This window comes from Buteo buteo, chromosome 9, assembly GCF_964188355.1.
Source record: "Buteo buteo chromosome 9, bButBut1.hap1.1, whole genome shotgun sequence".
In the NCBI taxonomy this organism is placed as follows: Eukaryota; Metazoa; Chordata; class Aves; order Accipitriformes; family Accipitridae; genus Buteo; species Buteo buteo.
This window is the reverse complement of record NC_134179.1, coordinates 41,699,736-41,723,585: the sequence shown is the minus strand read 5'-3', so window position 1 is coordinate 41,723,585 and position 23,850 is coordinate 41,699,736. Positions and strand designations below refer to the sequence as shown.

Sequence of the window (23,850 nt, the reverse complement as noted above, 5' to 3'; positions counted from 1 at the left end):
GCATTGAGAGCAAGAGCTATTAAAATGAAATCTTCAATAAAACTTTCTGGACAGAAAGTCTTCAAAGTAATAACCTTTTTTTAAATCTCCAACTACGGAGTGGATTCGTGCTGGGGGATTGTCTGTGGCTTGCCACGTTCACAGGCAAAGGAGCTTTTCAAAGCGCCTCTGTCCCCAGCATCCCCGGGAGACCGGGCAGGGATATGCCAGTCTTGGGTGCTGCATCTTGGCCAGTGCTGAACTTCGTCCTGGGATCTCCTCGACAGCAGACGGTCGTGGACCACCAATGAACCCTCACGGCCCAGCAATAACTCCAGCAATCAGGACAGGAGCATTTTATAGAGCCCCCATATCATCCCTGATCCCACAGCTGACAAAGCAGAGATGTCAAATACAGCTCAAAACCATTCCTGGGGACCAAAACACACAACCCCACAGGCAACTGAAAAAAAAAGGCTTCAGAAAACATCTTACTTTTATGGCATATTGCAATTTTCTGCGTGCCCTATCTCATGCTAACAGCTCACTGCTCTGCAAACTGCCACCCTCTCCGTGTCTGCACCGGAGAGGGCAGCGTCTAATGTCCCCTCCCACATCACCTTCTGCTCTGCAAACCCTCGTGGTTGTCTTCTGATTTATTCACTCCAGGTTCAACTCCAGGCAGTTGTTTTCGGCTTGCATTTAGCTTTTACATTAACTGCATTGTGGCAGAAATTGGCAGTCTGAGTCCTTCAGAGCTAAGGTCTTTGTATCGTAGGCTGGAGTCCTCCTTCATTTTAATTTCCCTTTTTTTAGTTAATAACAGATGTTTCATTTTAAAAAAAAAATGCAAAAGAAATTGTGGAGAAGGAAACATTGTTTGAGCTGGGGTTTGTGTCCTGTGTTAAATTAGATTGCATATCTAATTTCCAAGCATAGGTCAGTTCAGCTGCTTAATTGAGATGGGTTTGAAGTTGATGTGCATACTGCGTGTCCTGTACTTAAAAGGGCCCTACAGGAAAGTTGGGGAGTGACTCTTTATCAGGGAGTGTAGCGATAGGATGAGAGAGAACGGTTTTAAACTGAACGCGGGTAGATTTGGATTAGCTATAAGGAAGAAGTTCTTCACTGTGAGGGTGGTGGGACACTGGAACAGGTTGCCCAGAGAGGCTGTGGCTGCCCCATCCCTGGCCGTGTTCAAGGCCAGGTTGGATGGGGTTTGAGCAACCTGGTCTAGTGGAAGGTGTCCCTGCCCATGGCAGAGAGATTGGAACTAGATGATCTTTAAGGTCCCTTCCAACCCAAACCATTCCATGATTCTTTGATGTCCATTAAATACAGACTTGCCCACAGTGGTACTGCCAACCCTGTTGCTTTTGGTGATGTAAAAATTTAAAACAAGTTCGCATTTGGTTCTTGAGCCTTTTTTCCTCCACGGCTTCTCATAAAACCTGAGACATCTCTGCTGTCTTCAATTTGTTTCTTCCCTGGATGCCCACCTTAAAGCACCCATCTCCTGAGGTGCCCAAACTTCTTTTCTTGCGTGGCTTTCTGGGATGAAACCCAACGGCATCCCACCATAGCACAACCTGCCACCGTACCTCACGTCAGGACCATCTCTAGGCTCAGCCTTAACATTTCTCTGGGCAGAGGAGCCTTAACAAAAGCCATCTCTACCCTGCCAGGTCCTGCAGATTGGCAAATAATAATGGAATAACCCCAGCATGGAGCCTTCAACTTCAGGAGACAAATCTGTGCTTCATTTTCCTGCTTCCATTGCAATTTCAGCTCTTTGTGGATTTGGCCACAGCTCATCCCAGCGTGTGTCAGAAGGAGAAGGTTGGAGGGATTTGTTTACTTCTACTCATTTTCCAGTTCAGGTTTTCTTGTGTGGGGTCGCCCGGTTGCCTCTGCAATTTGTAATTTGCTTCTACACCAGGTCTGTTATTCCGTTAACAACAATAAACTTTCAAGCTGTCAGCCTCTGCTTTGCTGATAATAAAATATGTTGCAAGTAACGCAGCTTTGCAGGGCAGCCAAGTAGCCCAGGAGCAAAGGGAAATAACCCAATGTGATGACTAACAAAATTATAAGGTGTGGAGAGAATAATGACTCAAGTTATTACATTGCTTTACAGAAGCTTTTAGCATTTCAGACAGCTACTATTGCTCTGACCTGATGCTGCTTTGCTTTCAGTTGACAAATAATTGCTAGTCCCTGAAGATGGCTGTTGGTAGGGACACGGGGCATTTCCTCGCTGCTTGAATTGTCAGGGGAGGTCCCATTTTGGTTTCATCTCTGATAATCCATCTCTGTTGAATTGCTTTTGGCTCGTATTGCTACAGATGAAGGAAACACTTGTTCTCCTGTCCCTGGAGCTGGTCCTTTCCCTCTTCGTTGTTATTTCAGATCTTCTTGGTAAATGGTTCCCATAACTGTGTTGTGTTTGAGGTATGTATCTGTACGCCCATATTGTATATGGAGCAGCTTATCTCCTAGAAGCACCTAACTGGTGTAGGAGCTAAGCCCCTTCTGAGCGGGTATGAGACAGGTTGGCCAAGACCCACTAAGCTGTTGAGATCCAGGAAAACCAAGTGGAGTGAGGAACACTTATTCCCCCCAGATGCTCAGCTGTTTGCGATGCCACGCTACATCACACGGCACCGAGGATGCTTGGTATGTTCCCTCTTGTTGAAAACCCGAAGTCTGGGAAATGGGGTTCATCCATGATGGACACCACCGTGGTGGCCAGGGCTGGGGCTACAGGACTTGATTATTTTTCTTCGTGACGAGCCCAGTCTTGGACCACAGTGCTGGAGCAGGAGGTGCCCAGGGACGGTCCCTGCCCGAGGAGTTTGCAGCCAGCTCACGTAGGAGCATCAGTCTCACAGCAGGGTCAGTTTGAGCCTTTATTTCGTACTGGTGTAGATCGAAGTGTTGAGAAAGGCATTACCCTCAGTAAGGGTGAAGGCAGAAGCAGGGCAAGTGAACACAGGGGAGACATCACAAAATGGTCTTCCAGGATGAGCTGCCATTTTGCCTTCTGGCAGCCAAAGCTAAGAAAGGAAAAAGAGCCTTTTCTGTTGATGCAGGACTGTCTCCGTGCCATGAAACCCTTCCTGCTCTCTCCTATTAGCTATTTTCTTCCTGCACTGAATCCCTTCGCTACTTTCTCTATTGACTTGGCGTCTCAGACAGGTCAGCTGCGAAAGCTGCCGTGATCCAAAATGTGCCAGCTCAGGCTAAGGTAGTTCAGAGAAGTACTGTCTACAAGGCTGACTAAATAGCTGACTTGATTGGGAACAAGTAGCTGCAAAAGCCCTCGACAGAGCGTATGTGGCTTTCCAGGATCTGGCAAAGCTTTTAAGAAGTCACCAGGGAAACATCAAAGTGCAGAGAGCTTCTAGAAATTCTTCTGGTTTTCTTACTTCATTGCAAAGGACGGTGACGGTGAGACCGTGTCTGCTTGCCCACGGCCAAGGGACTGCTCAGGGCAGCTGCAGGATAGCAAATTCAGGGGGAAAAGAGGAAAACTGACTGTATTAAAAATGCAGAACCCTGATGAAGCTGTCACGTACTTCCCTGGTGAGGCTAAAACTTCCACAGGCTGTAAGAAGGCTCTGCAGATAATTATGAATATCTGAAGTTATAACAACGAATGTTTTTGGAAGGAAAAAAGAAATGTCATTTGTGGTAAAACCTCCAGCAAGAAATGCTCCATCCGCCCTTTGCCAAAGCACCCAAGGGAAGGTTTTTGGGATGGGGGCTCCTGGGTGATGCTCATTTTTTCTACCTTGGTGATGCTCATTTTTTCTCTCTTCTTGTTTTTCCTGGGAGTTTGGGGCAGACTGCAGACCCCTGAAGACTTGCAGACTTACTTTGCCAGTGGCAGGATGTTCATAAAATATTTTCACTTGGAGCTGCCTTTTAAGAGTTTCCCATTGTTTGCCCAGGATTAATTCTCCATCGATCTAGTTTAATTAATCAGCCTGGCATTTGGGTCATACAATAGCTCTTTACTTCCAAGTACAATACCCTTGTTTCGAACACAGCCCATTTTTGGCTGCAAAAAGAATTTGTGCTGCAGCCAAGCATCAGTCCCCGTTTGCATCCTTCCGCAGGCAGGTCCCTTGCTTCGGCAGCTTTGTACCCCCAGCGTGCCGGCCACCGCAATCCCTGCGGCATCCTGACCCTCAGCAACATCACCAACCCTGCAGCTCCCTGCAGCTCCCAGCCCCTCGCCTGCCTGCAGGATGCCACCACGCACCGACTCTTGGCTTTCCTGCATAGGAATTGCACGGCCCAACCTAAAATCCCCTTTTTATAGGTAGGTTTGGTGTCAGAATAGCTCTGAAGTCCACCTGAAGGAATTTATGAAATAGCCTTTCTTATTGGTGCCGCTAAGCAAATAGAGCTGCGTGCATTTATGTGCTGGATGTGCAGGATATTGTCAGGAATAGAAACTGCATCAAATAAATTCCTCGAAATGGAGAGAAGGAAATTCTTTATTCAGTGAGCCGCTCAAACGGAGTGCTAAAGAGCCGAGCCTTTTAGTAGCTAGTGTCAAATTAATTACAAAATAAAGCCTTTACATTTCTGAACAGCTGGTTTTTACATTTTTAGAGTTGATTTTTGTTCGTGATTACTGTAGGCTTACTCCTGCAAAGCAAACCATAAAATAAGACCAGGGGAAAGTTGTAAAGGGAGTCATGATATCTGTAATTTCAGGGCCTGACTAGAGTGCACATGCTGAGAATTCACGGATTTTGGTTCCGGGCATTTTCATAATGGGTATTTTCTCCTTGAGAAAGTTTTTTCTGGTGCTTTTATTAGTTAGGAGGGCAGGAACCAATGCATGCTGCTTGCATAAAAGTTAAAATAAAAGGCAAAAAGTGGACAGGTATAAAGACATTTTATGTAGTTGCTTTTGGAAGCCTTTGCACTGTGCTTTTAGGATCATTTATATTTGGATCAGAGGATGCTCCCACCACTGGTGACATCTGGGCTTCTTCAAAGCAACTTTGGTTGCTGCACTGTGAACTTATGCCGCAGTAAATGGGAGCGAGGGCAAAGCAGAGCTGTCAAGCAGCTTGTCAGCAGCATCTCAGAGAGTGCTTGAAAATAAAAATATTTATTTGTTTTGAGTGCAGGTTCTCAAAATTTTGCATTATTGCAATCTCCTGCCTCTGCAGCAGCAGCCGATGGCTTTTACAGCAGGGCGGTGGGTTTTGTCCGACAAATGCCATACCCTCCCAGTGTAGCATTGGCCAGAGGCAACGTGCTTCTGCCCTTATATTAAAAAGAGAAGTCTCTCTATAGGTGCTTGGATACCAAGCCGGGTAGTTTGGACAGGGGACAGGTAATTGGACCGAGGATTTGGCACTTGGTGCCGAAAGGGTCTTTGAAGTGAGGGTAAACTCTCATCTCAGCCTCAAAGCTGGAAGAGGAAGCACGTTTTGGGGGCTGGCGGTTCTGGTGGAGATATATATAGATACATACATACATATAGATACTTGGCAAGCTAATTAAAAGGATTTTTTTCTACTTTAAAACCATGCTGTGTGCGCTGAACAAACTCATTTCCTTGCCTGGGTTATGAATATCTTCTAAGGTTATTTTGAGCTAGAAGCAACTAAAAGCACTGAAATGGGCCATGTTGGCTTCATTTTCACGTGTGCTCAGCTCCAGGTTCCAGATCTCTGGCTTGAGGATGCTCCAGAGGGTTGAGGGGTGCTGTATATCAAGCAGAAGTTTAATTGCACATTTTCTTACCTTCCACAGTTTGGGGTCTGTCTCTAGTTCAGGCTGTCAGGTCTGTGTCTCATCTGCACCAAGTAGCAGGTGGTGCATAGTTGGAATGTATCTAGATCTATATATTTTTTAAAGAAAAAAACATAATCTGGGATGATCTGGGAAACTACATTTGCCCATAAAGAGCTTTGAGTCCCCCTCAAGTGTGAAATGTGCTGTAAAAATGTAAAAAAGGAGCTGGCGGATACCTAAGCCCTTTGGTAGTGAGTAAATAGACTTTAGACCATAGTAGACCATAAACAGACTCTTTGGAGGTCTCCGCCAAAAATATCTGAGTGTTGGTTTTAAGGAGGGATACGGACAAGCTGCCCAGCTCCCTTGTGTCCTGTTACACCGTGTATTTGCTGTAATGAAGGGATCTCCCTTTCTTTCTCTTGCCTTGCTGTGTTTCAAATTTGCATTTACAAAGCAAATTGTCCCTGTCCCAGGGTTTGGGGACAGCCTTGGGCCACGCCGCTCCCTGCAGGATCATGAGTGTCATTATAATTAACCTGAAATTCCACGTGTATTGGGATCTCTTGGGAAGGTTTTGAGTCGAATGAAGAGCTAAGGGATAAAAAAATCCTGCCTTTGGACTAATTGGGCTTGCATCCATCATCAGTGATGCAGCAGGATTGCCCCAGTCCTGGAAGAGGGATGCAGCCACGGAGGAGATGCTCGTGCCTGGCTGGTGCTTCATGTCTTGCACTTAATACCGTGTTGCTGCTGCTCGACTGAGGGATGTGTACAGCAAATCCTTTAACACACCCCAGGTCATAGCAAGAACCGGGGTTTTGCTCTGTGTGTCTGGTCCTGGGGCTTCGATTGAGTCATTGGGAGGTAGTTCCTAAAATCCCCTGCGTAACTCAAAGCACTGGCTCTGAGCCCTGGGGTTCTGTGTCTCACCGCCTGTCTGGAATGGCAAGGGCCTGCTTGGAGCTGTGGTTGTACAAATAATAAATAGCGGCTATAAAATCTCTCGCTGAATTGGCTACTTCAGCAGTAAGTTAAATTAAAAGGCTAACTGATGTTAATCCTTTAGCCAAAGGATGCTTACAGAGTGTTTGAGCTGGTCTGGTTGCAGAGGCCATGGATCAGGTACTTGTGTGAGGTTTGGGAATACAGAGTACAAAATCATTTCCTTGCTGTATTTTTTTTTTCTTTTAATTTCCCCTGGAAAATATTCCAGTCCTTTTCATACAGTCTTTGTCGGGCTGTCTCCAAAAAGCTGTCCTGCATTGAACATGCTACGTGTATGTTTGCTGTGAACAGCAGAGCCTGGCCGCTGCTGCTTGCCTGATTATATCAGTACGTATACTCCATAGTCCAAATTTGATTCAATCCTACATAGAAAATTATCAGGAGTGGTTTATATTAACCCAGCAGGAGTCAAGTGGATTTGCTCAGAGCATCGTCTTTGCCCCGCTGCTGTGGTGGCTGGAGATCTGGCTGCGCGCAACCTTCGGCGGGGACGCGATGCTGAGGTGCAGCCCACGCTGGGCTGTGATACCGCATCCCGTGTTCTCCTCCAGCGCTGCTCTGCTCTAAAAGGTGACTGTAAAAATACCAACATATCATGCCTGGCTTACTGCCGCTCAGTGATTTTGAGATCCAATCAGCCCTGTTTACAAGCATGAATTTTTTTTTCCCTGCTTGCCGGTACCAGTTTACCCTGGAATCAGAAAGTTAAGTTTGTCGTGTCCTCGGTGATGACGGTCATATAAAACTGTAGTTGCATTCTTGGGTGAGGGTTTGTGGCTGAAACATGGGCCAGAAAACAGGGCTGCCACTGTCCCCAGCTTTGCTGGCTCTGCCCAGCTAAAAGGGGGAAAAAAGAGTGTAAAGATTTAACTTCCTATAGATAGTCAGCTGAGTAAGAAGGGACTATGGTTACTAATTCTCTTTTTGCAATATATTACACTCTAAATTTCAAGCATAGGATTTTTTTATACCTTGCTATAAACAAGTGGCTGTGCAGAGGTGTGCCTCTGTGCTCCCTTGCATTGTCCCATGTGGATGGATCCATCTCTGGGAAATAGATGCTTGGGTGTGATGAATCCTGCCCATCATCAGTCTTAGGCTTAAAACAAACTTCCTCTCAGTTTACATCTATCTGTACCTATAGATGTACCTCCATATGTACTTTCCTCTCTGGTTTGCCTTTCTCCACTGATTGCAGGTGTCTCAGTAGCGGGGTTTGGGTCCACGTTTTACTGTAGAGGCTTGAATTTAGGTGGGATGAAATCCGCTTTAGCTATTATTTTCATATTTTCCCTGCAGTAAGGGGACCATTTGTTCTGCAGCTGTCACTGGGTATAATACAGTTCCAGCTGGGGATAGACCTGCCAACACCTTACTGTAGGTAATGCTGCTTTGTTTGCCATCTCTCCGGATGATGAAATACTGCATTACTGTAATGTATCCGTGTGGTGGGGAGCAGAGAGGCAAAGTACGATGGGATCAGATGTGCTCAGTCCTGGGAGCAAGCACGGAGATGGCTCTGGTCCACCGGTTGCCCCATGAGCGCAGCAGCCACCTCCCGTGAGCCGATGCTTGGAGGTCGTCTTGGTCTACGAGGTAGCGGTTGCATAGCTGGTGTGTTGAAAGCGATAGCGTTTTACCTAATTACAGGCCTGATTCAGCTTACTCCCATCTGTAGTGAAACTCCCACTGTTTGTGTTTGGTGCAGGATGGTATAAATATGGCTACGATGTCTGCGCTCCTCGTATTACTGTAATTTCCGAGCACCTCGCAGGCGTGAATGCAGGTGTCCTTGCATGCTCCTGTGGAGTCAGACGCTGCTGATATCCCGATTTTACCTATCCACAGGCTGCGTTTTCCCCACAGGAGGTGAGAAACATGACGGCTGCCTGTCCTGCCCTGCTCCACGCACCCAAAGGGAGTCCTTGAGATGAGACTCACCACCACGCTGATGGCACGTGCACGAGTGACGGGGCATGGTTGTGTATGCACGAGTGATGGGGAATTGCTTTGTGTGCACAAGCAATGGAGAGAGCAGCTTTGCTTGCTGGGATTTTCTGCGCTGGAGAACAGTGGGGCGTTGCTGGGAGGTCTGTGTGTAGCCAGCGGGTGAAAGAAGAAAGGCACTGTGCATGCAGCCTCTCCAAAGTTCACTCTTCCAAGTGATGTAGCCATCACAAGAAAGTCAAAAAGAGTGCTTTGTGCTAACTTTTGAGCATGTCTAACTAAAGTGCACGGAAGTGCATTATGGAAATATCTTTTTCAATTGACTGTAGAGAAAATTTAAGAGCCTAAATGGTGGTGCTCTGAATTACAGCTTGGTTATATGCCAGCGAAAACCTGCAGTGCAAATCCCTTGGTGTGCAAGGGGCACAAAACCATCACCCGACCATATGGCCATGGCCATTCACACCAGCCGTGGTGGCCAAGCTGGTCCTGAGCTTCTCCCCAAGCCCTGTGCTGGCTGGGGACAGGCTTTGGTTTTTCTTGTGCCCCAAATATTTCACTTCAGGCAGAAGTTGTAACACTCAGGGCTGTAAGTAGTAAAAACCTCCCGGGGTTTTAAGCTTCACTGGCTACAGAGAAACGCTGTTTCAGTACAACATTTAGTACTTATCTTCTCTGTGTAAGGACCAGGGAGTAGTTGCTGCTTTTCCTTTGCAAAAGGCATGAGATGAAGTTGTCCCGTTGGGAATATTTGGAGCTGTTTGTCCTTTTCATGAGGCTGACGCCTTCCTCCTGCGCCAGCTCTGTAGAACGGCTGGGCTTTCTAGGCAGGGAATGGCCTAAAAAGCTCCAGGCATGAGAACAATTTTACGGCAAGGAGCAAACGCTTCTGGCACTGGCTGGGGAGGAACCATCTTGCAGTTTCTCAGTATCTCAGGAGGGTTGCGGAGGGGCCGAAGGCCATGGCTGAGGAGTCTCCAGCCAATCTCACCCTGGATGACCAGGATGGCCCAACTCACGAGCGTTTCCCCATCTCTCCTTTGGCTTTGGAGGGCTGCTTGATGATTTTAAGGTGCATGGGAGGTCTGAAGACGGTTGATCAGCATTTTCTGGAGAACTCATTTGGTACATGATATCCTTCCTCAGCTGGAGGGGTTTGGGTTTGACACCGACCTTTCCAATCCAGATGTTTTATCCACCCTCTTTGCTAAAGGCTCCATAGCACCTGCATGAGTATCTTCACAAGGATGAGCGCTGGGGGGATCCGTGGGCTCCTGTTGCACGCTCTCGAGGTATTTTTGGCAGGGCCATACAGTAATATTGCTGTTGTCACTCCCAGAGCTGCAGCTGCTGCTGGGCTGGAGACAGAGCTGCGCTGCTACTCGGTAGGGAGTTCAGCAAGGGTAATGAAGAACAATTCATTAAATGAATCAGTGGGGAGAGGTTAGGAAGACAGATTGTAATTATTATCCGAATTAATCCTGGCCTTCAAGCCGTATGCTGGCACCTGTTAAAAGGCTCCAGGGCTCCTACTGCCCGGATGCGCGGAGCTCGTCCACGGGTTGCTGCTCGTGGAGGGACAGCCTTGGTGGTCACGAAGGAGGAACACAGTACACCGTCACCCGCCTTTCTCCTCTTTCCACACCATCTGCTGCTTCCTGAGGGCATCGTCCAGGTTGTCGTCTTGTCTGACCTCGTTCAACCCGAGGCTGGTGATATCACGGTCCCAGCCTGGGGTGTCTCGGGCCGTTGACCTCATTTCACCTGTGTGCAGTGCACATTTGTACATGCCGAGTGGCCTCACACTTTTGCTGGGGCATTGATTTTTGTAAGATGAGAAACTTTTTGTTAAAAAACCCACACCCTCTCCCCCCCGCAAAAAAACCCAAACCAGTAAAAAGTGGAGGATTGCATTCTGCATTGGGTTACTGAAGGACCAGTGGATGAAGTTCTGCAAACCAAGTCCTGGGAAATTAAGAGATGTTCATGGGTTAATTTGTGTTCATATGGGAGATGAACCTTTGTGGGAGCATGCAGATATTGTTCCCTGCGACTAATGAATTTTGGTCTGGTGGGACAGAGCTCCTGTCGCATTGTCCTGCGTCACTTTGTTATGTGTGGAAGTAATTAGGGCTTGATGGGGATCAGAGAGAGGGTAGCAGTTTTCTTACTTTATGGACCAACATAATTCTCAAATATTTGGAGCTTCACCATTATAGTTTATTCGTTTGCTGCCAGAATATTAGTGCTATATTTCTTTTTAAATATCCACTCAACCAGTGCTAAATTGCAGTGATCGCTGTGGAGGTGATTTATGCCAGCTATAAGGACCCTCCATAAGTACTCACCATTCAAACAAATGCTTGCACCAATATGCCATTACAGGGAGTGGCTGATTGCACAAATAAGAAGAAAATGGCAATATCTCTTAGTGAATTAAATGTGCCAGCCTGTCATGCCTCTGCGTTAGTGCTGCTAGTGTTTAACTGTTCTTGAAGGGTAGAATATAGGTGTATGAATTGTGATCCACTGGGCGACATTTAATGCCATCCTATAAAATAAACAAATTAAAAAGACAGTTGGTCCCGACTGGTGGCAAAAACTGGTTTTGAAAGCGGAGATCGATGTATTAGGAGTGTTATGTATTATGTAGCAGCTTGTTGCAATGGTAGACTATTACATTTGGGATGCTGGCCGCGGCTAGATTGTAAAAGAAATAACATTAATGCCAGCACAAGACTATCTTAGCCTCAGGTGGTACGTAGGACCTTGAAAACTTCTTATTTAAAAACAGCAGGCTTGTATAAAACCAGAGCTGACATCCCTGCTGTTCCCATACAGTCGTGCGACAGCGGTGCCCAGAGGGGTGTGGGCAGTCATCGAACTGATTTCAAGGCAACATCTCCCTGCCTTGCCTTGCAGAGTTGCTTGACAAGCCCCACTGGGATATCTCAGTCTTGGAGGCCGAAAGGAAAACCCTGTCCTTGTAAACACGTCTCTGACAACTTTTATGGCTCTGCTTTCTGGAGCTCCATCCCTATTACTCTTCTCTGTTGCGAGATTAAACCTGACACCGTGAAGGATGGATAATACTTTGCTTGTCTGACATGTTTGTGTGCCAGGTTTCCAATAATACAAAATAAACTTGGATTTAAAGAGAAGGCTATGGCTACCCTTTGAGAAGGAGAAGGTACCAAAGTATGTCATCTGTATGCATTTTCCCTCCTGGTTTATGTTAATGTTTGAAAGAGCTGTACCTTGCCTAATGGTCTCTCGAGGCTGACAGACCAGGTCACCTTTTTAATCCATGGGTCTAGGAGTTTTTTGTATTCCCCCAGTGTCTTTGTAGGAGTGAGGTACGTAGTCTTCTCCAACGAAGAGGATGCCCTGGAGAGGCTTGCATCCCCCTCTGCATGGGATAGGGACTTGATTCCTTCTTTCCTTCTGTATTTCCATTTGGAAGGGAGATGAAGTCCTTTCTGCCCGTTAGGTGTGAGTTCTCTCCTTAGCAAGCTGTCATTGCAGTCTTGTTCTCCTTTGGAAAGAGATCCCCTTGGGATTTGACGCTTCAGAAACCTGTTTATTGTAGGCATCCGTTGCAATTTGCTCTTTGCAGCCATCATTTCATTTTAAATAATGTACTGCTACCTCCTGCCAGGGTGTGAACAAATGGACTATCGTGATGCGCTTGCATGGAGCCAAACGGACCGTGCTGTTCCTCGCACCTCGAGTGAAATAATGACATGGCTCGATGCCACCGTCGGCTCAGCAGGTGCCACGGGAGAGCTGGTAGCTATGGGAATGTATTGCTCTGCCAAAAACTCAGAAATGAGGTCTTCTTTCCTCCTAAACAGGATCTTTTTCCCGTCATCTCATGTGCGTTCCTGCCCAAACCCATCTCTGTTCTCCCCAGGCCCTTTCAGCTTCATATTCCCGTTCTCCTGGACCTGTCTGCAAAGTCTCATTGTTTTCCTTTTTGCTCGTTGTCCATGATGCTGTTGGATTTGGCTTGATAGGATGTGTGTGTCTGAACATTTGTGTACCACAATTGTGCAGAAAATGATTGTGAAGGATGCTAATTTGCTCTCTTTTCAATGGTTAATACCTTAATCTGACAACTAATGTCTTGCCTTGTCAGTGAGCTCTAGCCTGCATCTTTGTCTGGATTTAGAAAAGTAATTTACAGACTTAAAATTACTTGCCTTTACCATCATTTTGCTCCATATTGAAAGGATAATTTATCAGCAGATATGCTTGTCCTGTGTATGCTGGTTATAAACTGTGAAATACCTTTTTCTCTATTACTCCAGTCAGGCTTGCTTGCATTTTGAATATCAGTCTTTTTTGGACTATTGGTTTGACACACAGCAGGATATACATTGATGTCTCGGAGCTTTTGATGGTGTTGTCTTCTGTTTTGTACATGGAGTCTTTTTGAGATACCCATGCTCTGCTTTTTAATTTCACAGGATACAAATTTTTCCCTTTACATGCTAAAGAAGGGCTCACCGTGTCACACAAATACTATTTCACAGATTGTGAACATCTTTACCTTTGTACTTAAATGGGGATTTTCAGAGGAGCTGTCAAAAGTAACCAGTGATCCATCAGAGAAAAAAAATGGTGTTTTTGTAGACTATTCTCAAGGTACAGGTTTGCGTTTTTTGTTTCTGGCTTGTGCTGGACCTTCTTTTTATTGCAAGTTAAAACATTACTAACAGCCAGCAGTGCTGGTTTCCCCCAAGACAAATAAACTGAGGTTAAATCATTCTGCTTTGCCTCGTGTTTACTGTCTCAGGTGTACCACTGCAGTTGGTATATACTGATGTTGTCCTTTCCAAACAGCTCTATCCTTTTATTCTGGTGACCTGATAACACTCTGAATCCTTCCCTGTTATCAGGGGGCCCAAAAGAGCCTGAAATGGAGAGGATCCCCTGAAAAAGTTATATCTTCCTAAATTATCATTCATAGCAAAGATGAGAAGGTGAGGAACGGCGCAACCCTGTTTAATGTGAGTTGAAATGAATGCATATGGATTTTTGAACTTGGCAATGTCTTTCTAAATGCTGTTATAAATAGTCTTTATAGCTTCTTAGGGAAAGCTGGAAAACCTGGTGGCTGAGGGTCTCGAGAGAGACGTAACTGTGGTTGTCCAGTGCCGTAGTCTGCCGCCGCGGCTGGGCATTGAGCACCATGGCTAAGCCCTGCTGTGCATGGCTCAGCTGCGTGCAGGGCAATTTTATATATGGGGATGCCATATATTTATATATATGGCATTTATGTATGGTTTGGTAGGGGACTGTCCATATAGGCACCGGGATCTCTCCCGGTAGAGCAGGTAGAAGGAGTCTGCCCAGGGTTTGAGGCAAAGGTAGCTGGCAAGGGGGCATGGGCATCCTGTGGGAGCTGTGCTCTGGAGGAAAAATGAACCCTGCGGGGCTTTCCTGAATGCCCTGGCTCTCTCCAGTTCCCTCCTAAGCAAGGCTGTTGCCCTCAAAGCCTTCATCGCTGTGAAATGGCCGCTGGTGGTTTTGAGCCGAGGTTAAACACCGTGTCCACGTTCAGAAAGATGCTTGCTCCATGCGGTGTCGGTGGAGAGCAGGATGGATGGGGTGTGTTTTCTGGGATGTGGAGAGGTGGTGCATAGAGGTGAAGCTGCTGTTAGGTCTGGCACGTTGTGTATAGTAGGGTGGTGGCTGCTGGGACTGTAGTGCAGGAGCTAGCAAGGTCTTCTAGGGGCTTCTTCAGGGGCTGGTAGGGAGGTTCTCTAGCTGCAGTGAGCAGAGTGACTTTCTTCCCTTCCTTTCATTCTTTCTTTCCCATTTTTTTTGCCTGTCTTATTTATTTGTTTGATGTATTGGTGACTCATTTCTGCCTGGGAACAGGGCTAAGCCTAGTAGAAGATTGCCCGAAGGCATCCCTGGTCACTGCTTAAGCATTAATACTGCTTATAGCTCACAACTGCCTTTCCCATAGGGTCCCTGTGAGCAAGCTTGTCCTGCAGGGAAAGGCCATCATTTCTTCATCCTCAGTTTATTCTCTTTGATTTTCAATTCTTTGTGCTTTCAGGCCTGGGTCCTCTTAGCCCTGGTGGTGCTCTCCCAGTGGGGGCTGCTGGAGGTGAGCAGTGGGAGCAGCGTGCAGCCAGCTCAAATCCCGCATGGAGGCATCTACGTGGGGTTTAGTTGGATCAGAAATGTGCTTTGGGAGTGAATTTCCCAACTATCCTCACTTACTGTGGTTTGGTTTACATTGAGGAGCTGTCTTGGTGCACTTGGGTTCAACTCCTTGTGGATGAAACTTAATGGAAAGATGTGCTCCAGCCCAAATGAGCACCCAGTGCATGGAATTGGGCTCAAGCTGGTCCAAAGAAATAAAAAGCCCTGAATCAAGTCTAGCATTTTGGTCCTCCTCGCCAGCTGTTTTGCTCTATAGGTCTTCTGGTCTGTGCTGTTTGCTGATGTGTCTATACCTTGTTGGTCTCCTCTTGAGCATTGTTTTTATGCTTAGCCACTGAGCCTGGTGGTGACCCTACCCCAAGGTCTTCATGCTGTTTGCTAGCTCTGGGTACTTCAGCAAAGATGCCTGATTCCTCATTAGGACATGTTCATGTTCTCCGTCCTATCACAATCATGGTTCTGGTGTGGCATTTGGCTGTAATAAGCTGTAAGTAACCGCCTGATTTGCAGAGATAAAAGGCTGGATATGCACCAGGAGCCTTAATGGGGATCTGTGCTTGCTGGTGGCCCTATCAGTGATCTGGACGAGGGGATCGAGCGCGCCCTCAGTAAGTTTGCAGATGGCACCAAGCTGGGCAGAAGTGTTGATCTGCTGGAGGGAAGGAAGGCTCTACAGAGGGGTCTGGACAGGCTGGATCGATGGGCTGAGGCCAGTTGTACGAAATTCAAGGCTCAGTACTGGGTCCTGCACTTGGGTCACAACAACCCCATGCAACGCTCCAGGCTTGGGGAAGAGTGGCTGGAAAGCTGCCCGGCGGAAAAGGACCTGGGGCTGTTGGCCAACAGCCGGCTGAATGTGAGCCGGCAGCGTGCCCAGGTGGCCAAGAAGGCCAACAGCATCCTGGCTTGTGTCAGAAATAGTGTGGCCAGCAGGGCTAGGGCACTGATGGTCCCCCTGTACTCAGCACTGTTAGGCTGCACCTCGAGTCCTGTGTTCAGTTTTGGGCCCCTCGCTACAAGTAAGACATTGAGGTGCTGGAGCGTGTCCAGAGAAGGGCAACCAAGTTGGTGAGGGGTCTGGAGCACAAGTCTTATGAGGAGCGGCTGAGGGAACTGGGGTTGTTTAGCCTGGAGAAGGGGAGGCTGAGGGGACATCTTATCACTCTCTGCAACTACCTGAAAGCAATGAGGTGGGGTCGGTCTCTTCTCCCAAGTAACAAGTTATAGGACAAGAGGACATGGCCTCATGCTGTGCCAGGGGAGGTTTAGATTGGATATTAGGAAAAAATTCTTCACCAAAAAGGCTGTCAAGCATTGGAACAGGCTGCTCAGGGAGGTAGTTGAGTCACCATCCCTGGAGATATTTAGAAGATGTGTAGATGTGGTGCTTAGGGACGTGGTTTAGTGGTGGACTTGGCAGTGCTAGGTTAACGGTTGGACTCGATGATGTTAAAGGTCCTTTCCAACCTTAATGGTTCTGTTCTAAAGAGCAGCAGAAAATCATCAGGCTTCCTTGGAAATGTTTCCTTACAGAGTCCTAGGAGCGATGTAGATGATACCAACAACACCTGGATCTAAGCCGTGTCTCAGATGGTTCCTGGGGCTTCCCACTGCTCAGGAGCAAATGTGGGGCTGGGAAGCACTTGCATTTCTTCCATACATGTGTCAACACATCCCGGGTTTTATGTGGCTGGGCAGGTTTCCCATCTTCTCCTGCTGTGCAAGAGAAACATCTGCCAAGGTCGTGGCAGATGAGCTCTTGGCCATGGCCAGCAGCCTTTCGTGGACTTTGATGGTCACTTGCTGAGGGTGGAGCGGGGGGATGGAGGAATGGGAGTCTATTCCTTTTCAAGTCACCGTTTGATTTCTTTTTCTGGGACTGGGGTCCCAGACATGCAGCTGAAGTGAGCCTCAGGCCCCTGTCACTTTAGATCATGTTTGTTGGATAAACATGTCCTAACTGTAGGTTTTACACTTAAATTTTTACAGCTGCAAAGGGCCATATAAAAAGCCCCATAAAATTGCCTGGATTTATTTGGCTAAAGACTGCACTGGGTACATCAGCATCTAAATCCTTATTCAGCTTTTATGGTGCGCTGTTGCTCTCAATACAAGCTTGCTTGTTTTCCCGTGATTTTCACTAATGCGGGTTTCCTTCTTCCTGTATTTTAAACTAGCCTAATTAGAAATTTTTGACTTCTGCCTTCAGAGCCTATCTGGGTAAACCCATCTACGGGGCGCGGGCTGCTAACACAGGCTTACTGTTGTTTAGCTTATCTTTCCAGCTTGAATGGTTTAATAGGTCAGTCAAGTATTAAAATGGGATTTTCACTTGGATATAAAATCTTTTTTAAAGGGTATTTTTTTTTTCTCCTGCAAATGCTTCATATTCTCTGCATCCTTTTTGCTCCAATGGAAGGTTTTAAACTTGAATATGATTTCGTATTTCTCTTTTTTCACCTGCCTCCCTGATGCTGTGATTATAAGGCATATGTCAATATTTGAGAGGAATAAATTGCTGATGACTCCAGCTTCTGTTTAGTTTTATGAATCATCTTGGGGTCTTATGATCTCAGCAACTGCATTAGTGACTTGTGATCTCTGGCGGGACTGCAGCCAGTGTGCCGCTCGGTGTTGGACTCCCTTCGTTCTGAATATTCATTACTGGTGTTTGCCGGTTGCTTACTGATTGCAAAACCTGGACTTTCTGGAGCCGTGAAGCAGCAGAATGACTCGAAGACGACTCACGCTCCCCATTTCACGCTGGCGCTTGTCAGAACTCACCACGTGCAATGGTTGGGGGATTTCTAAATGGCTGTGAGCCATTTTATCCTCTTTCACTACTGGAAGAAGTTCTGCACATCCGCATGTCCCCCAGTCTGTCAGCGCAAGGCAGAGGAGGCACTTGTTGTGTTTTAATCTTTCGTTTTCCATATGTTCTCCCAGTTCGGAGGAAGGCTGAGCGCAGGACTGGTCAATGCCTGAGCCCGTCAATGCCACCGCATCAAAGCTGTGATATCTCTGCTGCCCCACCAAAAGCCACCCCACTTGGAAACCTATGTCATCCCTGCTTTGCGGAGCTGCTGGCGGCCTGGAAGCCCCCACCCGGGCTTTGCCCAGAGTTTCTTTCGAGAGATGGGCCAAAATGAGACTCAAGAAGAGCAAAAGTGATGGAGGAAGTCTTTCCTCATTTGCCCAAGTGGTTTTAACTCTTACTATTTGCCAGGTAGTGGTAGAGTGAGGAATTAATGGGATATTGTATTTTTTTGTGTCGGGAGAGCACAGGCATCATTCACATCGCTCCCTTTGGGTGGAAAGCAGTGGGTGTGAGCTGTGCCTGCAGGGTTTGATGTTCAGCAGCTGGGTGGGCATGGAGTAAGCATGGGCTTCAGTGCCGGCGTTTCCATCCTTTGGGGATGAGCCCAGCTCTAGGTCTGCAGCTGTGAGCATGCAGCGGTGGTGGACTGAGGTGCCTTGTACAAACCCAGGGAATTGCATTATATTTTAGTACAAGCTCAAACACAGCGTGTACGTGTGTTTCTCAGAGACTTAACATGATATGACTCTGCTGAACTGCTGAAGACATTTGTTAGCTGCCCTACAACAGCTTTCCCTTTCTCTCTTCCATCTTTTATTTTCTGTAAGGAGAACATGATATGCTAAATGATTAAACTGGGTTAGATTTATCTGCGGACGTTTCCCCTTCAAGCTGTGGCACGTGGCCATTTCTCATCTCTCTGCCCGCGTTCAGGTGGAAGAGGTGTTGATTATATGGGAAATATATTATTTCTCTCTTCTCTCCTCGCAGGTGTTTACAAAATATGGGAAATGCTACATGTTTAACTCAGGAGAAGAAGGACGGCCTCTTCTTACCACGGTTAAGGGTGGGACAGGCAATGGACTGGAAATCATGCTAGACATACAGCAGGATGAATATTTGCCAATATGGGGAGAAACAGGTAAGACCTTCTTTTTCCTCCTGCAAACGTGCATGTACTGGTGATTTTTCTGGAAAGACCATCCCATCCTTCCCAGCTAGTGTCTAAACCAGCTCTTGAAAGCAAGAGGAGCTCAGTCTGTACAGAAATTAGTTGCTTTTCTTCTCGGTGTCTGCAGCTGCCAGTTGGGACCAGCATTTCCATAGTTTGGGATGCCAAACCGGAGTGTCATCACCTGTCCTGGGACAGTGATGGGCATTTGTGGGTGACAGGAGGTGCGGTGTCTCCTTCAGATGCTCCAGCATGTCCCTCTTCCCTAGAAAGGCATTTTTGGGAGGCCACGTTCAAGGTGGACCTCCAGCTGCTGTCTGTGTTTTCCTCCTTGAAATCTGGGGACGTTCGTTGCCCTAATTGTTGTCTTTGCGTGGGTTAGGGCTGCCTGGGTGGACCAGGGGCTCGACTCATTGCACTCAAAGCATTTGGGATGGACGACATCTGTCCCTTAACGAACCCAACTGGGTCAGGCATCTTCTGAAGAGCCAGCGTGCTGCACTGCAGCCCTCTAGTCCTGGCACAGAGAAGGGCAGAAGGTGCTGAGCAGAAAGGCTGGGGCTGGGTGCTGTCTCGTAGGTCTCGTGGGTTGGGACGGCAGCACTGGGAGTGGATGTGGCAACGCTGCCTGCTGCAAGGGCAGCTCAGCAGCTCCCATCATCCTGACTGAGCTGCCGTGGTCAAAGTTGCTGGCAATGCTGGTGCCAGTTTCTTTAACGAACCCTGCTGCAAAAACGGCGGGTAGGAGGCTGGGAGGCGAGAGGGGTGGCACGGGCAGGGGACAGCATGACGAGTGGCACGTGCCACCAAAGCCACCCGTTTACAGCAGCCTTATCAGTTCTTCAGCAGTGGCGGCTGCTGTTTTCATGAACCCACGTTGACATTTTAAACAAAACACTCAAAAGCGTTGGAAAAATTGCCAGCCACTCTGTTTCTTTGGCAGTTGCAAGGCAGAGCGTAGCAGTGGGAGTTTTTCAGGATGAGGTTGTCTGTGTTTATTTTTGGGTATCAGGAAAGGGAAAGGAGCAAATATCACTTACAGTTTTGTGTTGCCATTGCTCTGTCATCCTGTGCGAGTCCCTTCAAGCACCTTTCAAACTTCAGCTCAATAGCAAAGGGGAGAGTTGGTTGCATTCATTCAAAACTTAAAATTTATTTGTGTTTTTTAAACAGATTCCCACAGTCCCGTCAATCATTTAAAATTGCACAGGCTTTTATAGCAAGAGCTTTGCCTTCCAGTTTTTAGCTCGTACTCAAAGTCAGCCTGATCTGGCCCAGGTGAGGGGGAGGAGACGGTGATTTGAAATAATAATTTCTGACTTGTTGCATTTGTCTGAAGTCTTGTCCTTTTAAAGGCAAACCAGGTTCACAATACAGAGTGGGAAGATGAAGTGCATCTTCTACCTCTGATGCTTTATCACTTAGGGGCTGCCTTGGAGGAGCTCCTGGGGGCAGGAAACCACCACGTCGACAGCTTGGGGATGTAGCAGGCACGAACAGCCACACCACAAGCTCTATATGTACAACCTCATTGGGTTTTGGATCCCTCCGAGGCTCCTCATGGAGTCACAGACCTTATGTCACACCCTTCTTGCTTTAGGCTTGCTTTTTGAAGCTGCCTTTTGGACGCACTTTAGGAGGAACCCATCCAGAAATGCGCTGCCTTTAGAGCTGTGCTTTTCTAGCGCTGCGATGCTGGGAAAGGCGGATCGGTCTCAGCTGGGTAAACCCGACTCGTTACACAGGAGACAAAAAAAAGAAAGAGGCAGGTGGAGAAGTAAGCTGGGAGGACAAAAGATGAGGGAGGAGGATCAACTAGGTCTCGCTTTTGCTGTCTGGCAGGGAATCTGGACAGGGGAGCCTGTGGCAGTGGGGAGGAGGTTTCCAGTCTGGTACCTCCGCATCTACGAGCATTACTGTTGTCCGGAGGTTAGGTGGGATGGCAGCTTCTGCTCTGGTCGCTCCCTTTAGACAACTTTCAAGCCCTGCATGTGGCAGAGGTGCTTGAAACCTGGCCATGGCTGTGGACTTGAATCCTGAGAGGGGGAGAAAAGCAACCCCAAATGCATTGATTTTTTTCTAAAATCTTGCAGTTTTTAGGGTCTTTTGAGTCCAGACTTGACTTTTGAGCACATGTGGAAGGAAGCAATGTACCCCTTTGATTTTCAAGACGCCCCTGATGATGTCCTGCCCTCCCATGACCTAACCACTGCTAATCTCATGTGTATTTAATTTAAATTTCCACTCAGCTAAAGGTTAGAGGCATAGGGAGGGATTTTCATGTTCCTAGAACCGAGTTGATGTTATGAGGCTGGATTGCGCTAGGATGGTTGTTAAGGTCTCTACGTGACCATGAAATGCTGTAAGATTCAAGGCAAAACTATATAAATAGGGTTCTTGATTTGGTTAAACTGTATAGGAGAAGCTCCTGGACTCGTTGCAAGCAAATTTGGCCATGTTCTTACAGGTCCATGTAGAACTGGTACTTGACTTTGAAGCTCATAAAACATTAATCTCTGCCTTTCAACAAGGGATGTTTTTATCCTCCACATTCTTACAGCACCTTGTACAAGCTGTCTTCAATCTTCATTGAGCTCTCTGGACACTACCAGAATAAAAATATTAACTATAGTGTTTAATAGTTGCTGTTCCCATGGAAACACTTAACTCAGCTCTTAGTAGGTAAGTGAAGGAGTTGATGATTTCCAAATATTTGCATAATAATGTAAATGTGTTTGGAATTAAATCTCCTCAGCTGCTACCACTGGGACTGTGCAAACTTGGCTCTCCAATGGAAAGCTTTGTCAAGGGCGCACAGCTCTTAGCAGTGAACTTCAACCCTTGCTATGGAGAGGGATGGGGGTGGACGTGGGGTGAGATCTTTACGTTACAGTGCCAAAGCCACGTGTAGGCATGGGGAGGTCCAGCCATGGGGATACCTCCAGGACAGAAGGAGTTGAGTTTTTTCCTCCCAGTGAGTTAATATCTCCATTATAACCTGAGTTGTTCCATTCACTCCTTATCTTTTAACTCTTTAGATATTTCTACAGACTAGTTTTGCAGCTCCATTCTCCCAGTAGCCATCCTGTACCCAGCAACTGCTCTTTTAGTTGCCTCCTAGGTGATGATTTTTGTGTGGTTGAGTTACTTGACCTTTTTTCTCCAGTTTCCAACTTCTGCAGTGTCCCTCAAATGTGGCTGCTCAAACCATTTCCTTTCCCAGCTGGTTGTCCCATGTTAATCCAAGTTTTCCCAGAGCTATCTGGAGCCGTCCCCACCGAGCTGCTGTCTCAGACATGATGTTTGCACCCCATTAGGGCTTCACAAATGCTGAAAGTGGACCAACCTCTCCCATCACCGCAGGGAGGTCTTCACGTGGAAAAATATGCATTTCTGTGGCCCATTGTGGTGGCCTTGGCTCATGCTTCCTGCAAGGGTCTGTCCCAGAGAAAAAAGCCACCTAAAGAACCCTCCAGGCCCCAGTTTACTGCCTCTCCATGCCAACCATGGCCAGGACACCCCATGGGACCTTTTCTCCTGCACCCTTGGTCGCCCAGCCCCTCACTGGCACAGAGCAGTTATGGTTCTGTTGGATGCAGGGCTGATTTTTATCAATGCCAAGTTCAAACGGTGACATCTTATTCTGTATTTAGTCTCGTAGCTGCTTTGCTTTTTGCTCCAGATTTGGAGATGCCATAAAACCGCATTCTCCTTCACAGCCCTGCATGAAAATAGTTGGCGCATGGACTGAAAAAATCCTGATTTTGCTGCTGGCTGCATGCCTCAGGATCTCAGCTTTCTTTTTTAAACTGTTCTTTGCAATTCAAATAAGAAGTGAAGAAGGAAAATATTGGTTCGTAGCTTGGGATAGGGCTGCTCCGGGAGCTGCCGCCACCATGTCACATTGGCATATGCTTTGTAATACAAAAACTGATTTAATTGTTACTGACTCGGCAAACAAAATGAAGTGTATTGTCACTCTAAAAAGACCTTTACCGAGTATCCATTAATATCTTGGGAAGCTGAAATACCTTGTCTAACAAGTTGCTTGTAATAGAAAAATACACCTTTTGCTTGACTGTCTGCATATGCAAGCCCATTATTTGAACATGTTAAATTTATGTGCAGTCTAATTTTGGAATAGCGAGCATACACAGACTGTTTCAGTCTTGATTTTCAAGTGCAAAGAAAAGGGTATTTTGACTGTGTCTGGATGTCATGGCATCAGGCAGCCTTGCCATCTTTGGGTGTGCAAAAATATTATGTCAGGACTGTCAAAATCATGAGGTGCATGGAAAAAATGACGATAAAAAGAAAAAGAGATGGAAATCTGTGTCTTTTGAGTTTTACACTTCTAGAGTATATATTTTCTGGTATTTTACTTTAACCATGAGCATACCAGACATGAAAAGAGTTGGGAAAATAATCTGTGGCTGAAGTCTTCACATCATCTTTGTGCTTTAAAGAACGCGTTAGATATTCCAGGTGGGAATCGTGATGCAAACAAACAAAAAAACCAGCAATCCTGCATGGACGTAAAATGCAAGATGGAAAGATTTATACCAGGGAAAACTCTTTCCAGTAACCAAGAGGGAAACGGCAAACCACAGACTCGGAGTAGCGTAGGTGGAAGCTGCAGCCACTCGTACATATGGCACGGAGTCTCCCAAATTCTGTGGTTACGCATCTTTGTCTCACAAGATTAGGCGCCAGGGAGTGGCGGGGCTGCGGAGGGTGTTTGTTTTATTGCACTTGATAGGGAAAGCGGCAGAAATGCAATCAAATATAGTAAAAGAAACTCTAATTTATAGCGGTGACTATTTGATTGGAAAGGGAATCCACTTCTGGTTAATCTTTCTGGAGTGGCCCAAGGTATTATATAGTGACCTAATATAGCAGCACAGTAAATTGGAAATCACTCAGGCTACAGGGCTGTAAATAAGAAATACAATCAGAGAGTTCTGCGTTTGTGTTTCAGAAATTG

General features: G+C 46.8%; 1 protein-coding gene across 2 annotated transcripts in view; it reads left to right on the top strand.

Moving 5' to 3' along the window:
- ASIC2 (acid sensing ion channel subunit 2) overlaps positions 1-23,850 on the top strand; it is a 512,156-nt gene that overhangs the window by 446,214 nt on the left and 42,092 nt on the right. For both annotated transcript variants that reach the window (XM_075036235.1, XM_075036234.1), the window contains exon 2: positions 18,686-18,836. In XM_075036235.1, coding sequence (XP_074892336.1) covers positions 18,686-18,836 — 151 coding nt within the window. The remainder of the gene's footprint in view (positions 1-18,685; positions 18,837-23,850) is intronic.